This window comes from Microtus oregoni, unplaced genomic scaffold, assembly GCF_018167655.1.
Source record: "Microtus oregoni isolate MIOR12 unplaced genomic scaffold, Mior012 000033F_ref0000390, whole genome shotgun sequence".
Lineage (NCBI taxonomy): Eukaryota > Metazoa > Chordata > Mammalia > Rodentia > Cricetidae > Microtus > Microtus oregoni.
The window spans coordinates 24,237,037-24,253,682 of NW_024543092.1; the positions used below are offsets into that span (position 1 = coordinate 24,237,037).

Genomic DNA, 16,646 nt, shown 5'->3' on the forward strand with positions numbered 1-16,646 from the left:
CATTATGTGTGTCTGTGTCTGTGACAGGTCCTCTATGAAATGATTATATTGCTGCTTAAGATTCTGCAAATGTTTTACAAACAAATCACCATGGTACCACAGACTGGAGGAAACACACTGTGTGTTCTGAGATTCATTTCAGTGTGTGTGTGTATATGTGTGTGTGTGTGTGTGTAAATCTCTGCCTTGTTTCTGTGAGTCTTGCTTTGTAGCCAATTCTTTCCATCTTTACTCAGTGTTATAAAGGAAGAAATTCCTGCACTATGACTTTGTCACTTTAAACATAAAAGGAGAGTTTATGCATATAATTAAGTTTTTAAATGACTCTTCAATGAGAAGCCTTGCAGCACCTACACTTGTGAAGTTACAGAGGCCCAACCTGTACTAACCTCTCATGTGCTTGATTAAACTCTGACTCCCCAAACAGGCCTATACCCTGGCACGCGTGTGTCTTTGTAAAGAAAGACATTTGATGGCATCTTGCCAAGTGATCCCGAGCAGGATAACTTGTTGGGGTCATTTCAGCCTCACACTCTGGGGATAGGCATGGACTCATCAAGTCCACTCACTGCTGATGGGCCTAGGAATCAGCAACGAGCACCATGAGTGTGTGCTGCTTTCCCTAACTATCCCTGGAATGAAAAGAAAATGAAGGGAGAGATCTCTGTGTTCAGTGTTTGAGGTGGACCCCTGTGCACTCCATACATCAGACCCAAGCTCTCTTCATGCCTGCAGTTGTAGGAGCACATGTAGGGCTAACACGGCCCAGTCTCAGAGCAGGAGGTTCATGTGGGGTAGTAGTTTCTCACTGTTTAGATCATTGCTCCCAGATTGGCCCAGTCTTTCCTGGCAGTGACCCACTGAAGAGAGACTGAGGGTAGACCTTTACACTGGCTGAAGAGGACTGAGGGGCAGACTCTTCACTGATGAAGAGGATGGGGAGCAGACCCTACACCAATGAAGAGCCATTAAGGCATGGAGTCCTGGCACCTACTTAAGGGAGGACTAAAGCACACAGTCCTAGCCCTTGGCCTGAGATGATGTCAGTCTCACCTTGATGCAATGGTAGGTGGCATTGGTGGCACACACCAGGTTGTTGTTGGGCCAGCCATCCAGGTCTGAGTCCTCCCCACAGATGAGCCCGTCGCCGGCATAGCCAGTCTGGCACTCACATTTGTACATTGGGTCACTGAAGTGGCCCAAGTAGATACACTCTGCATGCTTGTGGCAGTTGTGAGTCTTGTCCTTGCACGGGTTTTCTGGCTCACAAACCTGCAAAGCAGAGAGTAGTAAGAGCTACAAAGAGGGCGCACGAGGAAAGAAGGTGACGATGGGTACCCCTGATAATGGCAAGAGTCTTATTGTGAGGGACATGGAGAGTAGGGCATCATGCTGGGTTCTTGTTTTTTATTTTTAATTAATTTATTTATTTATTAAAGATTTCTGCCTCCTCCCCGCCACCGCCTCCCATTTTCCTCCCCCTCCCCCAATCAAGTACCCCTCCCTCATCAGCTCGAAGAGCAATCAGGGTTCCCTGACATGTGGGAAGTCCAAGGACAATCCACCTCCATCCAGGTCTAGTAAAGTGAGCATCCAAACTGCCTAGGCTCCCCCAAAGCCAGTACGTGCAGTAGGATCAAAAACCCATTGCCATTGTTCTTGAGTTCTCAGTAGTCCTCATTGTCCACTATGTTCAGCAAGTCCGGTTTTATCCCATGCTTTTTCAGAACCAGGCCAGCTGGTTCTTAAAGTACTGATTTGGATCTCTCTGGGAGAAGACTTGAGTATTTTATAGTGGTTATCTGAGCCAGATAAATATCATTTCTGAGCTTACCATGTGATACTGTTCATCATGGCTTTGCTAAGAATCTGTATCAGTGTAGTGGCTTCAGGAAGTGAAGTCTCTTTGGAGGTGTATAGTTGTTAGGATCCTGCCACTTCAGCATGTCAATGCTGAGTCTCTCTCTCTCTCTCTCTCTCTCTCTCTCTCTCTCTTTCTCTGGCTTCTACCAGGTGATGACAGCACAGACACCTGAACTAGATGCCTGGTCTTCAGTCTGAGATTTCCAGTCTCCAAAATTGTGATAAACCGTGTTTTTCCTTTATCCATACCCTACCCTGGGCATTCTGTTATAGCATCCCAGAGGTGACCAAGGTGTCACTGCTGCCCAGAAGTTCATAGGCCCTTTGCATGAAGACATGTATTCCACATGTCAGTAGGAGAGGCCCCGGATGAACAGAGAGGCTTTCATAAGATAAACTCTATCTCTGTCCATCTCTCAGCGATGTTGCCCCTTCTCTTCCCTATCCCATCTCCACTTGCCTAGACTTGTCTGACTTTTTAAAGCCTTTAGAAACACAGGCAAGGCCAGCAGCACTTACTTGTTTCTCTGTCCGTGCAGCCTCCAGGCCAACCCCGAAGGGCTGGCTCCCCTTGTAGCGTGGGGGACAAGGCAGACAGTGGAAGCCAGGGTCGGTATTGACACAGCGGGAAGCTTTGTTGGTTGAGAAGCATATATCTGTGACCACAGCACACTGTGAAGACAAACAGAAGTCAGCCTTTCTCATTATCTCCACAGGATACCCTGCCGCCCAAGGTGAAGGTACTAACCTCATCCAGGTCCTCACAGTGGGTGCCATTACCCAGGAAGCCCACTGGGCAGGAACCACAGGACCAAGACCCATCAGGGAAGCTGTTGCACTTGGCTCCAGGAAAACATGGGTTGGATAAGCATCCATCTGCATGGAGGATGGGGAACAGGGACATGACCAGATACCACACACATTTGTACATGTGGGCACACACACACACACATACATACATACATAAACATAAACATACAAGTATATATGCCTTGTTACCTATCAGTGGGGCAGCTCCTTTCACACACACACACACACACACACACACACACACACACACACAGACAAGCCCTATGCCCTATGACTCACCAATGGGGCAGCTTCTCTTATTGCACATTTGATGTTCCTTCACATCCCCCACACAGTCCTTCCCACCGTACTGGGGTTCTGGGCTGTTGCAAACACGTGTCCGTTCACGGATCCCTCCAGCACAGGTGACTGTGCAGGCCGACCAAGGGGACCAGGGGCTCCAACGCCCATCAACTGTAGAGAGAACCAGAAAAGGTAGCTGAGAGGAGCATGGAGGGCTGGATGTGTTACCTGTGCTGGCAAGAGCAGAGGGAAGATGAAGTTGATATCCTGGCTATTCCAACATAGTTGAAGAAGCCAGTGTGTGAGTGAAAAGGGAGGGGCTGGCCACACTCAGGATTGATATACAATTGCTGATCGATTGTTTTGCCTCTGAAAGAAAATCCTTCTAATCTTTCACAGCCAGAAGCCTTAGTTTCCTTACAGAGCCAGGCCTCCGGGGTAGGAAATACTTTGTGGGATGGATTCTTATTGCACTGGGCAGATAGGCAGTGAAGATCTGGGTGGATAACCTGTTGTGTGGAAGCAAACCTCCCGCATCCACACACTGCAGAAGTCCAGCCTCCCTGGGGAGGTCCTGGTATCCTAAGCTATGAATTCCATAAGCTGGAACTTGCTGTGATCCGGACAGCCCTGTCCCGAGACCTGTCCTGCTGATTTCCTGCTCCAGATCCAGGTTGACAGTGCTGGCTTATTTTTCTGCAGATGACAATCCACGCTCACCTGATTGACCTGTGCCTGGTACAGAGACATCAAGCTAACTAGGGGGTCAGGGTGGTGTTGTAGGAGCTGCGGGCCTCTTTTCACAGCCCGGCTCCTAGCCACCGGCTAGCTTTGCCCAAAATAACAACACACAAATTGTATTCTTTTAAACACTGCTTGGCCCATTGTATCTAGCCTCTTCTAGGCTAACTCTCGCACCTGGACTAGCCCATTTCTAATAATCTGTGTAGCCCACGGGGTGGCTTACCGGGAAAGATTCAGCATGTCTGACCTGGAGGCTTGCTTCATCGCGTCTGCCCGGGAGAGGGAAGCATGGCGTCTCTCTGAGCTCACTTCCTCTTCCTCCCAGCATTCTGTTCTGTTTACTCCTCCCACCTATGTTTTAACCTATCAGGGCCAAGCAGTTTCTTTATTTTTTAACCAATGACCTTCCTCCATCAGGGTGGGGACCCGGTGATGGGCTCTGTCCTCAGAGCAGGAGCAGCCACACCCCCACTGCTCAGACTCTGCTGGCTTTTGGTTTAGTGGCCAGCAACCGTCTCACCCCTCCCCATATCCCCGACTTACTTGGGCAGGGTGTGCCCTGGCAGGCCTTGGTCTCCCGGCCACTGCCCTTGCAGTTCTTGCCACCCATCTGGGGCACTGGGGAGTTGCAGAGACGTATGCGAGTGACATTGCCAACACCACAAGTCACGGAGCACGAAGACCAGGGTGACCAGTGACTCCAGCCACCATTCTGCCGGACTGACATCAGAAGCACAAAGAGATCATTGTCCCAGGCTGTGACCTGGGGCCAGGCGATCCCCAAATCTGTCCTCCCAGCTAGTCTGTTTCCACTAAAGAGGGCAGGCCAAAGAGCACCACCGTCACCCAGAAGAAAGCGCCTCTCGTGGTAAAACCCTTCCCTTGGGCCATGGCCTCCAGACATCAGCAAACAGCTGCTGCTGGCACACCCACACGCAGAGCCATCCACCCTACCCTGGAGCACGGCACGGGCACACTCACTTCTTGTGTCGCATTTGCCCAGGCTGCATGCCCTCGTCTGAATGGAGGGGCCCAGGCAGGTGTTGCTGGTGACATCACAAGACCGGCCTCTCTGCTGGGTCCCAGAGCCACAGGTGACAGAACACTCTGTCCACTCTGCCCACGGAGACCAGCCCTCCTCATTTTCTGAAGCTAAGGGAGAAAGCACACATGTCCCTGAGGATGGGTTCTCCCTCTTCACACACCGTGGGGAAGTCAGGCACTGCAACCATGTGGGGCTGCTTTGGATACTTTGTAACAGGAAGGGGCTGTCCAGAAGAAAATTCCATGGGCATAGACCCACCACCTGGGAAAAGGGTTTGAGTTCCTTCAGAAGGCAGAGTCCAGCACAGGGACAAGAACACCGAATGAGTGTTAAGGAGAGAGTGGTCTAGATGTGTTTAGGGAAGTTGATCCACAGAGCCAAGGAGACGGCTCCCACAGAAAATGTCTACAGGGAGCGTTTTCAAAGCCTCCAAGAGGTCATTTCTACATAGCTTTGTTGGCTCATATAAGGTAACGGCATGTCAACCATTGGTTGAGATTACAGCTTGCATAATTTATTTCCAAACACTCGAAAGAAAATTCAATAAAAAGATAATTTTCTTGAAGAAAATTTTCACAGGCACATGGTGCGGTGGGGCCTGAGTTAAAGGTAAAGTACACAGTAGGTCTCTTAGTAGGGGTCTCTTACAGGGGTCTCTTGGCAGGAGTCTCTTGGCAGGGGTCTCTTACAGGGGTCTTTTAGAAGTCCCTCTGGGGACGAAGGAAGGAAAGAGCAGCAGCAAGGTCGACACTGAGCACAGGCAGCCAGAGCAGCCAGTGTGTCTGCTGTACTCTTGCCCTCACTGACACAGGGGAAGCAGCCTCAGGCGCCCAGTACTGTGGCAGTAGCATTGCTGTGTTGAGCAAGTAGCTGGGATTCTAGACACACACCAGAAGGGAAGACCAGGATAAAACCTAAGCAGAGGAATCCAGAACACTCGGGGATGATGCCTGGGTCTGAAGCACAGGGAAGCCACAGGTGAGCATCACCGAGGGGCCAGATCCAGAGAACAGGCACAGGGACCCACAGACCATAGGGGCTTCTGAGTGAGTTGTGGAGCTGAGTCTAGCAAGGACAGCGCAGGCTCTTCTAGGGTTCATCGGAGCCTCCAGGACTCCATGAAACCAGCCCTGCTCTGTCTTTACAGTGTCAGACTTCACAGAACTGGCTCCGCCATAGTCCAGTTCTGTGTAACTTGGACCATATCTCTGTAACTTGAGTGCACCACTGAGTAACCGTCTCTGGGTTCTGTGTTTATTTACTGGACCGTGGGTTTCACAGCAACTGCCCAATCTTCACTCAGCCCAGATCAAGCTGCGGCTTCTGATCACAGCGGCTACTGACACAGGGCCTTGTTCTTGGCCTGGGCATGGGACTTTGGTCCCTGCAGTATCGCTAGGGGCCTCCTTGTCTGGGACGGGCCAGAATGGGACAGCTGCAGACATTTAATTTTTAGAGTTCTTCAAGGCTTCCTGGCCACTGGCTAGTGGTTAAAGGAGGGCCTCAATCACGCCTCTTCTCTTTCCCCACTGCCTGCCTCTAGGAACACAAACCTCACCCTCCTCCGCTCAAACCATAAAACAAATAAACAGATGCAACCACTAGGACTCGCTACATGCTCACTACCGGAGACTTACAGTGAGAACAGGACGGGCAGCACTCGCCTTCCACGAAAGATGGGTTGGCGCAAGTCGCCGGCAAGCAAGTGATTTGGTGGCACACTGTTTTAAATTTCTGAAAGAACAGAAAAATATTTGGGAAACAATTATGTAATGTAATAGACATTGTCACGGGATCTGGATGAGGAAAAATCAGCAAGAAAAATAGGAGTTTTTCTGTCTACAAATCCTACTTCAGATATAGGGCTTGAGCAGACCCAAGGGGACTCTGAGCACTGACACTGTATCCTCCCGCCATGAGCAGAGAGATGACGGCATCAGCATTTGAGCCCTCTGGGTGGGAAAGAAGAAGAATGAGTGACTAGTCCCAGATCTCCCGACATCTGAGGTCAACACACGGACAGGGATTAATGAGAAGAAACTAGAACATTTGTATTTTCTCAATCATGACCAGGCTTCCCAGATATCTCCGTGAGCGCTGGGGCCCTGTCAGAGATGAATGGGGTCAAGCCACACACTAGCGAGGCGCTGATACAGCTGGATTCTCACTGTTTCTCATCATGTGGCAATGCTGGACACACCACCCCACCCTCAGGCTTGTGGTTTCTTTATGCACAGCAAAATGAGGTCAATTTAAGTTACATTTGTGTTCGCTTCCATGTCTAAGGCTCTCGTGGTGAGCCTCCCATGTATCTAAACATTTTCTGTACGTGTGTGTGAGCAAGTCATTGGCAGCCCTTAGGATCTGCATGTGTCAATTTGAACACGCCCACCCTGTGCAGGGCGTTTCTGCCCCCAGAAGAACCAATCTTCCAAACTCACCTTGCATGTGCACGTGGTACAGCTGTCTACCACCCAGGTTTCGTTTTCTGCAAAGATTCGGCCCTCCTGCACGCAAGCTGACATGTTCCTGGTCTTCATAGGGCCTCCGATGAGCTCCAAGAGGAATTGGTTGTCATTAGACTGAAAACAGAGGCGAGAGTTAGGAGAAGAATTCAAGGTTCTCTTCCATCGAGCTTAGGTCAAGCCTTGAAACCTCCAGGTGTAGATGGAACATTGCCCTGGGATACTAGGGTCAGGTAAAGGCAGATGGGACTGCAATCCACATGAACTTCTGCAACAAAGACCGTATCACAGAACTCAGCTACACACACGTCTCAGCCTCGCTGCCTTTTCCCTGCTCACAGCTAATACCCAACACACAGATATGCAGAAGCGCTGCCTGCTCAACTCCTCAAAAACCACCATTGTGCACAGTGGGCAGAGCTCAGGGAAGGAGAAAGAGGCCAGTTTATGAATTCACTCATCTTCCTTTCGTTCAGCAGATAGGATGAGAAAGATGTGCAATGAGCTGATAGCAAGGGAGAAGACGGCCACAAGACCAGCCACCTGGACATTATACCAGGGAAAGGGGGAAGAAGACGGCCACAAGACAAATCTGCACAAAATGCCACTAAACATGTATGTATTTGCTTTGGCCATCTCAGAACTCTGTAGGTTCACCCAAGGTGCAATGTCTGAACTTGGAAGTCAGATGGGTGTCACGAACCCTCTACAGCAAATACAGAAACACCACCTCTGTGGCTTTGTACAGCTTCAGGGCTCACACGTTTCCTTGACCTCTGATTTCACATTCAGTAACATTGGACCTGGACTACATTACAGTTGTAGGGAAGCTGCCAGACCCTGTGCTCAGCCCCTGTCTCTTCTGAGCTCTGTAGCCAGGTCTTCTGTCAAGTCAGCCAGGACCATCACTGTGCACTGAGTACTTCCTGGCACAGTAATGAATTAAGGGATACCACCCAGGGACCCTCACTAAGAGGCAAACAGAAACAGGAGAAGCTTCTGCCCAAAAGACAGCCCCACAGGGCACTCTGCACAGGCCTTGTCATGGGACTTTCTCCCTGAGCCATAGTGGAGGCTTGCAGGAAGTGTGTGTGTGATGGTCTCCCTGCCCTCTCTTCTTCTCATGATATTATGGGTGTCAGGGAGCTGCAGCCAGGAGAGACTACAGCTCTCACCTCCCTCTTCAAAGCCTCAAGATGCCCGCTCTGGTGTGTGCAATTCTGTCCCCTGCTTCCACCCACTTTGGGACACACATGTTTGACCTTAAATACAATAAGGCTGAGACATTCCTCAAGCCTGTAGACTATTCCTCTCAAAACTCTGCCCTTCTCCTAAAATATCTTCCTCTGCACGGACGTCTTTTATTCTCTGGGAGACGTATTTCCCAGAAACACAGCTTTAATGTGAGGAACTTGTGTCCCCTGACTGTGTTGTTATTTGCAATGTTTCTTGCATTTCGGGTTTTCTTCCCACCAACTTTGTGGTAGACCAGGTCCTGAAGGGTCTAACCTGAATGGCCTCTTAATACCATTTTCTAATCATAGATTCTCCAAAACAGTGAAGAATTAGTCCTCAGAGGCTGACTGGATGGCTGCTGGGAGGGCTTCCCTGACAGGCTACCATCTGTTCCCCCTACCCTCGCTCTGCCACCTCCCGTGTGCTCACCACTGTCTCCAGGTTCTTGCTCAACTGGTTCACCATGACGTGCAATCCAGACAGCTCGTTCATCATGTTGCTCAGCTCCTCACAGGAGTGTGCGCACACTTCCTGTGTCTTGTCCACACCCTGGACCACCAGTTCTGTGGTGATGTGGGGACTCAGGTGGAGTGTCTCTGTGTACTCATTGATGGTGTTGACTTCAGCTACGTGAGAGAAAGCACGGTCAGCAGAGCACAGGCTGTAAGATGGCAGACTGACCACTGTCCACTGGCATCCATTGATGTGGTCAGACTGTCCACTGTCCAGTGGCACCCACTTTGTGGTCAGACTGACCAGTGTACACTGGCATCCACTGGTGTGGTCAGACTGTCCACTGGCACCCACTTTGTGGTCAGACTGACCACTGTCCACTGGCACCCACTGGTGTGGTCAGACTGACCACTGTACACTGGCACCCACTCATGTGATCAGTGAAGCACAGCTCCTGAGGTGTCACCTCTGCAGCTATAAACCAGCACCCTTGAAACTCTATGCTTTCTTGGAGTGGCCACTTGCTAGACTGTATCCATCAACACAAGAACATTGGGTGGCGACTACGAAGTGGAACAGGTTCCTAGGCCTGTAAGATTCCCCAGTGGGGCAGCGGTCCAGGAACAGAGAAGGGCAAAGCAGAGCAATGGGAGACAAGTAATTTGTAGTCCCATTTCAACCTGCAAACCCATTCTTGGGGCTTTCTTTCAGAATAAAAGCATACAGAAATATACACTTCTAGGAAAAACTGTTTTCTTTCCACACAGTATCTTCTGCTGCCCAGTGGCTCCTTGGAGTGCGGGTAGGCTCTCACAGCCTTGGCCCAATCACAGGGAGTCTGCCTGGACCACGCATTCACAGACTCCTTTAATTCTCAAGTTGCTTTGAGACAAGTCCAAAAACAGAGTCATCCTCAGTGCATCCAGAGCCAAGGGCTCCAGAGAGGAGAGAGCCCCGGAGAGAAAAGAAGGAAGGGATGACAGGCATTCACTCACAGCTGAGTGTTTATTACTTGGGCTCAAAACCTTGTTGCAATCCTCATGTCTGCTGGAAGCCTCTTATATGTAGTGTGCTACTAACCATAAAAAGTCATGCTAAAATAAGTACTTGTATAAGTAGACAGGGACACTCTTAAATAGATTTTGAGTAGATTTTTTTCAGCATTTATTTTCATTTATGTTTTAAAAATCTTTAGTTCATTTGAGATATTTACTTTTCATATCTCAGAATTAATCAAAATCAGCCAAGTTGTGCTTTTGCACCCCCTGCCTCTGCCCTGGATGGGTTCCAGCGGATGACAGACGGATGTTTGAGCCAGTCTGTTCCTGTCAGATCTACACCAGTGTCTGCAGCTGTGAAGTCTGAATGACTCAGCCTCGAAACAGACATTCTTATCTTCACAAACATCAAAGAAGTCACACTCTGAGACCAGGCTCATGAGTTTGTTTTCCCAGTGACTGCAATAGTCAAGTGTGACATGACCAGGGAGGAGAATGGCGGTCTCTGCCAGACCCAAGCTCTGAGGGGAGAACTCACAGTGGGTTCTGACATACGGATAAAAGTACATGAATCCAATGAGTCCATCCTCACTCCCCATCTTCAGAGAACAGATGTGGACTTCTGTGTAAGTCTATTTTATTAAGAAGGGCTCAGAACTTCTGGAAAGACCTAAGTGTTTGCTTTTCATAGTTCTACGTATTGCTGACTTGTAACTCAGAGTGTAAAATAATCCTGTTGAAGGAACCTACAGGTTAGAATGTGTTCAGAAGCCATAAGAGGGGTGAATGGTCTTGATCATGGACTGGATTACCTTCCTAGAACCTCCCGAAAATGGATTGTTATTCTTGAAATCTATTCAGAATTAATCCTTAACAGTTGTCATTTTTCAAGGGCTGAGAAGTCTAAGCTGGCCAGCGCAGTTGCCCACTTGACCCTAATTCCCAGCAGGACACTCACACGTGGCCCAGCAGCAACCCACCAGGAAAGAAGAGAAGCTCCTAGGAGAGAGCTCACCTACCTCCCTGGCTCTGTTGGCAGCCTTTCTTTCTTAGAATGTCTTCTACAGAATCTGCAAACACGAGATGGACATTCTGGAGCAGGCCCTGGGGAGAGACAGAGGAACAGAACTTCAGCTAAACCATGAGCTTGATGGAAGCAGATGACACCTTAACAAACACAGAACAGAAGATTCCAAAAGCACCAAGTCACCTCTGCTTTATCCACTAGGCCAGAAGTCTTTTTATATCAGTGACCCTATTCCTGCTACTTTGAAAATGCTACTACACACACACATACACACACATCACATGCATACATGCATGCATGCTGTGCACAAAGGTTTAGGATAAAAACATTTCTAACTAGGAGAAAATTAACCCTAGAGAAGAATGAGGGAGGCCTAGGGATAGGCAAATTTTGTCCCCTGTATGTTCCCACAGACATGCTGGGCTATTTCTGCACATGGACCTGGAATGCTGTGTCCTTGTTTGCAATTCAAGTCTCAGAAACACGTACTTGTTCAGAAAAAGTGGCCTCTGGGTCACACCAGGAGAAGGGAGTTAATGTAACATGAATGGGCCAGTCAGACAGCTATAGCAGCACCGGACAGAGCCTGCACATCTAGGTCAAATAACTAAGCTTTGACACACATTCCTTTCACAGATAAGTGCAGGCCTGCAAGAGCGCACTGCTCAAACGTCCCTTAATCTGTGGTGAGAGAGGAAAGGGTACACCCATCAGAAGATACAGCATAGGCACCGTACATCTGAGCATGTGTGATATGTGTGAATGTGTATGCAGTGTGTGCCGGTGTGTAGAGTGCACACACATGTGGTTTGTCCAAGGCAAGATTACACCTTTCCAACACAAAGGCTACACTGAGTTGCCCCACGCCATGAGCTCCCCTCACAGCTCTGTCATATGGCTGCCGTGCGGCACACGCACCCTGAAGTGACTCTCTCGGGATGCACCTTTGGCCACATACATCCTGCTTCTGTCTGCTTCCAGCTGCTCATAGAACGGTTCTTCCAGGGTGACGCTGTCAATCAGATCGCAGCCCACATATAGGCTATAGGTATCACTGGCCACCTGCACGGTCACATTCCTCCACTGGGAGTCAGCCAAGCCCACATCCTCCAGGGAGTTGGTGTGTTGGATGCCTTCGACCCAGTAATTGAGGTCCAAGGTATCCCCTGGGCCATTGGACACAATCTCAAACTGCCTCTGGGAGGTGCCGGGGCCTTCCAATACCAGGAGTGTGCCCCGGGATTTGCGGTCCTGCTTCAGCTGGGCTGTGAGGAAGAAGCCCTCCTTTGTCCTTGCAAGCTTGACAATTCTGCTGAGATCGTCTGTCCTCACTGGGGGAATGTAATCAAAGCGTACAAAACGGTAAGCGGGTACCCCAGGGTCAGGCCCTCGAAACTGTTTGGCACCGATGGTCTTCCGGTTAATGTTGCTGATGCTGAACAGGTCAAACGAAGTATCTTCGCTCTGGTCACCAGCTGCCGAAGAGAACCACAGAGGCACAGTTACAGGCTGAAAGGAGGCTTTCCAGGATGTGGGCTGGAGAACCACAAGCTCACAGGGGCTTCTCCCCATGACAAGATGCAAAGCTTTATGTGTGCATCTCCATCTCCCCCACCACTGGCTGAGCCATAGGAGGCTACCCGCAGCACTGTGGTATGGCTTTGTCAAGGGCTACAGTGTAGAAAGTGTTCTGTGTCTTCCCAGAACCCACAACATGGCTTCTTTCATAAATGTCAGCACTGTGACATCTGCCCAAATCTCCCTCCAGACCAGGCCTCTGAATTCCACCCCCCATCCCTGTTGTTCTTTGTCCCAGATTTGGGCTGAGCACAGCCATCCCCTCCTTTATGTGGCTGGGGAAGAAAGAAGTTTAAAAAGTAGACCTTTGGCTTTTGGTTGTGGGATTTAAGGGTCCACTAAATCCTATCTTGCATTCTTGGAATGGCATTCTGCCTTAAACAGATGGTGTAGACCTCTTTTCATTTCTGTAGAAATACCTTCAATGAATAATAGCTAGTGTGCACTGTGGGCCAGGATCTGAGACAGCAATGGACCGCGTGACTCTCAGTGAGGGGTCTGAACTCACTGTCCAGCTGCCAATGAGAAAAGTCACCAGATCTTAGCAAAATTAGAGCAGGCTCAATAATTCAAATGGATATGCTGACGAGAAAGTTAAAACAAAACATAGCTTCTCATCAGGTGCCCAGAAACTGAAAAGAAAATAAATCACTGCTTATAGAGGCACAAATATTATCATTTTAAATAAAAATATTAGCAGCAACACAATTAAAATAATTAGAACTGGTGACTATTGCCACTAAAAATGGCAGCCCAAGTTGTATAATAATTAGAACTGGTGACTATTGCCACTAAAAATGGCAGCCCAAGTTATATAAATGATAATAATGCATAAAGACCCAGCTATGTGAAGCAAGTACCTCAGTTTCTAAAAGACCATCTCTCCATGCTATACAGACTCAAAAGTAAGAGCATTTTTTTATTGACAAACATAGAAAGAAAACTTCACATGCAAGATGCAGACTCCAAGACTCTTGCTGGTCTTAGCTGGTCAGTGCAGCTAAGCCACACTGCAAACAGAGACAAGGGTTATGTCCCTTCTCACCATAAGCTCTTGGCCCCAAGCCCAGAGCCAGCAGGGCCATTGCCCAGAGCATCCTGTCTCCACCCGTGACACTCAGAAGAGAAGCAGTCTCGCCGGTGATGAGCGCACAGCTGCAGCCTGAGTGTCACTGAGAAATCTGCACACGTGACCTTTGAGGAAAAAAAAAACAGTTTTCACACAAAAATCAGAAGCAAATGTATCTGTGGGAAGCAAAACTTTAGACAAGAAGCTTCCTTTCCAACTAGGTTCTTCTAACTGCTGCTAGCACTCATCCCCTACTTCTCCCTGACATCGAGGAGAGGGGATTCTGAGCACTCGTGCTGAGTGGTCACCATAACAACTTAGGGTTCCTGCGGCTGAGACTATGCTCCCTGCCCTTTGGAGGAGTAAATGGGGGCTGCACCAAAGCATTGCTCCCCCTGAGGAACTCTGATACAGACTGAAGTCCAGGTCCTGTGGGGTGAAGACTCTGGACAGGCATTCTATGTCAATGTCCAGGAAAAACCCGTTATGCTGCCTTAATTAAACACAACCAATACTAACTGCCATACGAAGTTACGAATAAACTCAGTGCATTTTCTTAGGACAAGCAGAAAATTTTACTTGGAGGGTTTTACCCCACTGTGCTAGTCTCCTGCAGGCCTGTTTTTCCATTCTCAGGGATTCTGAGTTGGCTCACTGGACTTTGGATTGGAGGAAGTCAGGAGGCCTGGCTTGAAGCCCAGCCCCACTGCTCCTGCTCTGTTAACTCCTTATGGGCTTCCCTGGGCCCGGGTGTCAGCTCCCCATCCAAGAGGAAGGAGTATGGGGTGATGGCCCTGGCTCTGTTCCCTGTCTACCCTGCTCTAAGGAAATGGAACCATACACTGAGTCCCTCATCTGTTAGGTGGCTAAAACGGCCTAGTTTCTCATTGATAAAAACACCTAAGCAGTCCCCTCTCCAGAGCACTTTGGAAGGCTGGAAGCAGTGAAAGTCTCCTCTCCAGAGGAAGGTGATGTGGCAGGATCCTCAGCCTTTGAGAGTGTGGTCCTGATGCCCACAGCACTGCCCAGTGTTCATCTACTAAGCTCTAGATCATGGTGCAGGAGGCAGCTGAGCACACCATCCCACCTGAGCCCTTAACATCAGCTTGTCCATCCAGACAATCCTCCCATCCTCTGACTTGGTGTCCTTGTCTGTGGCTCGATAAATTCACTCTTAAAATATCTATCTGGGGTGTTGGAGAGAGACCCTATGCAAATGAATATCCAGTGAGTTCTTTGAGACACAGCAAACATGCCTTCAGTGGGTCCATAGCTTGGGGGGCTCTTAACACTGTGTCCCGAGGCAGTTTTTTTCTGGAAATTGAAGAACAAGGTAGACCCTGTCAGACACTTAGAACAGAACCAAGACCTCGGAGAAAGTTGAGAATCTCAACTGAGTCCCTCTCTGAAGGCTGCAGCCTGGCCTACCCTTGAATCCCTAATCAGGTGTGTGCCCCAGGACATCTGATTCTGCCCCCAAATTTCACCTTATCCCAAAGACAGCTGCAGGATGCCAGCTCTGCAAAGGAGAACTCCATCTCAGAATGACGGTTGGCCTGCTTCCATGCACGCACAAGCGGAGTCCCTTAAACTGTGCTTTGGTAAAATCCACCGCAATCAGGAGTGCCACAGAAAGCCAGCATAAGCTCCCATCTCATCGTGCTGCCTTCCCCAAATCAAAATGGGACAAAGGAGTGGAGAGTGTCTGGAACTGGAACAAGCATCCTGGCAGCCAACGCAACTGCATCCCAGCTCCATGGCACTAGGCGCCCCCTGAGCCGGAGCCTCTTCCCCGACCACAAGTCCACACTGCAATGGGTAGACTTTCATAAAGGCTTTCTGCAATGGGGTATCATTACAAACTTACATGGGTCTCACCCAAGTTTACCTCTCAGGAGCAAAGTGCCTTTGCTGGGTGATCTCTATGCCCCTCAACACCTATTGCTCTGCCTGCTTCCCTCCTTCCTCCCTCCCCACCAGACCGCCCTCCTTCAGTTGCCTCAGCCTACCAGCAAATTACCCAAGCAGCAACCCAAACGCAGTTCCCTTCAGAGCCCCCAGCCCACGGCACTGCACATTATAAAGACAGCTACACTTGGTTCAGCTGCTAATAATGTTTAGAGTTAGGATCGCTATAATCCGCTGATTATTTTCACATTCTCAAGGGATCTTTCGACATTCCTTTCTCTGCCCCTCCTCCATATCAAACTTCAGTGTAGAAACCTCTTATTTTAAAGTAGAATATGTCAGGGCTTTCCCCAGCATCCTAGGAATAAAGCCAGCCAGACCCTCATATCCCTGGGATCCTGCTGTGGGAGACCCTGGGGCCAAGACAGCAGCACCGCCTGTTCCTGGTTGGTCTCTAACTGTGCAGGGCAAACCTAGGGTGAGAAAACCACGCTGCTAAGCATGGGAGGACATAGCTGCACTTTTCCCCTCCAGCCTCCTGGAAACCACAAGCCTGTTCTGAAAAATCACAACCCAATGAAATGTCTTAGAAATAAAAAGGTACCTTGTGTGTTTGAAAATGAATGATGACCGATGTCAGTGTTCTAAGTCTGTCTTGAGGAGTGACCTGGCCAGGGAGGCTGTAGACAGCAGAGGCTTTCGCTGCCTCCAGGCGGTGACTGGCTCCTTTATACGCCCTTTCTCCAAGAGGCCTGTCAATCAGACACACGCGGAGGCACGTTTAATTCATTCTTTAGAAGGAGTGTCATAATTCCTCCTCTGCTCTCACCATTTGCTCCGAGTACCTGGGGTCCCAGGCCAAATCCAGCCCCTCTGAGCTGAAGCCCCTCCTACATGTCCACCCAGGCTTTCCAGACAGGGGCCAGGGGAGGAGTTAGACAAGAGGGGAAGGCAGGGACTCACTTTTCCTGTCTTCTCTCAGGAAATAAAAAGCTATAAATAAAACCAGCGAGATTGGCTGGGACTCCCCATTTTGCCGAGCAGGGGAAAAAAAAAGCCAATTCTATGTTTCAATGTGTTTCAAATTATCCAGTGTGATACTGGTCTTTCTAAACCAAGTGAATGACAACCTGAAAAACAGGGAGAGACCATAAGTTCACCATTGTGC

The 16,646-nt window shown here is 49.3% G+C and overlaps 1 protein-coding gene across 2 annotated transcripts in view; it reads right to left on the minus strand.

The window, feature by feature from the left end:
• Positions 1-16,212, minus strand: part of Thbs2 (thrombospondin 2) — a 28,638-nt gene extending 12,426 nt beyond the window's left edge. Inside the window, exons 1-13 of one of the 2 annotated variants that reach the window (XM_041680410.1) lie at positions 16,083-16,212; positions 13,547-13,695; positions 11,842-12,398; positions 10,916-11,000; positions 8,875-9,071; positions 7,186-7,326; positions 6,382-6,478; positions 4,681-4,851; positions 4,243-4,419; positions 2,953-3,126; positions 2,612-2,739; positions 2,383-2,535; positions 1,054-1,272 (exon numbers count right to left, since the gene is read on the minus strand). In XM_041680410.1, coding sequence (XP_041536344.1) covers positions 1,054-1,272; positions 2,383-2,535; positions 2,612-2,739; positions 2,953-3,126; positions 4,243-4,419; positions 4,681-4,851; positions 6,382-6,478; positions 7,186-7,326; positions 8,875-9,071; positions 10,916-11,000; positions 11,842-12,398; positions 13,547-13,598 — 2,151 coding nt within the window. In that variant the 5' untranslated portion in view covers positions 13,599-13,695; positions 16,083-16,212. Of the gene's footprint in view, positions 1-1,053; positions 1,273-2,382; positions 2,536-2,611; positions 2,740-2,952; positions 3,127-4,242; positions 4,420-4,680; positions 4,852-6,381; positions 6,479-7,185; positions 7,327-8,874; positions 9,072-10,915; positions 11,001-11,841; positions 12,399-13,546; positions 13,696-15,057; positions 15,132-16,082 lie in introns of those variants that run through there. The other variant, XM_041680411.1, reaches the window with a different exon arrangement.
• Between the last annotated feature and the right edge of the window lie 434 nt (positions 16,213-16,646).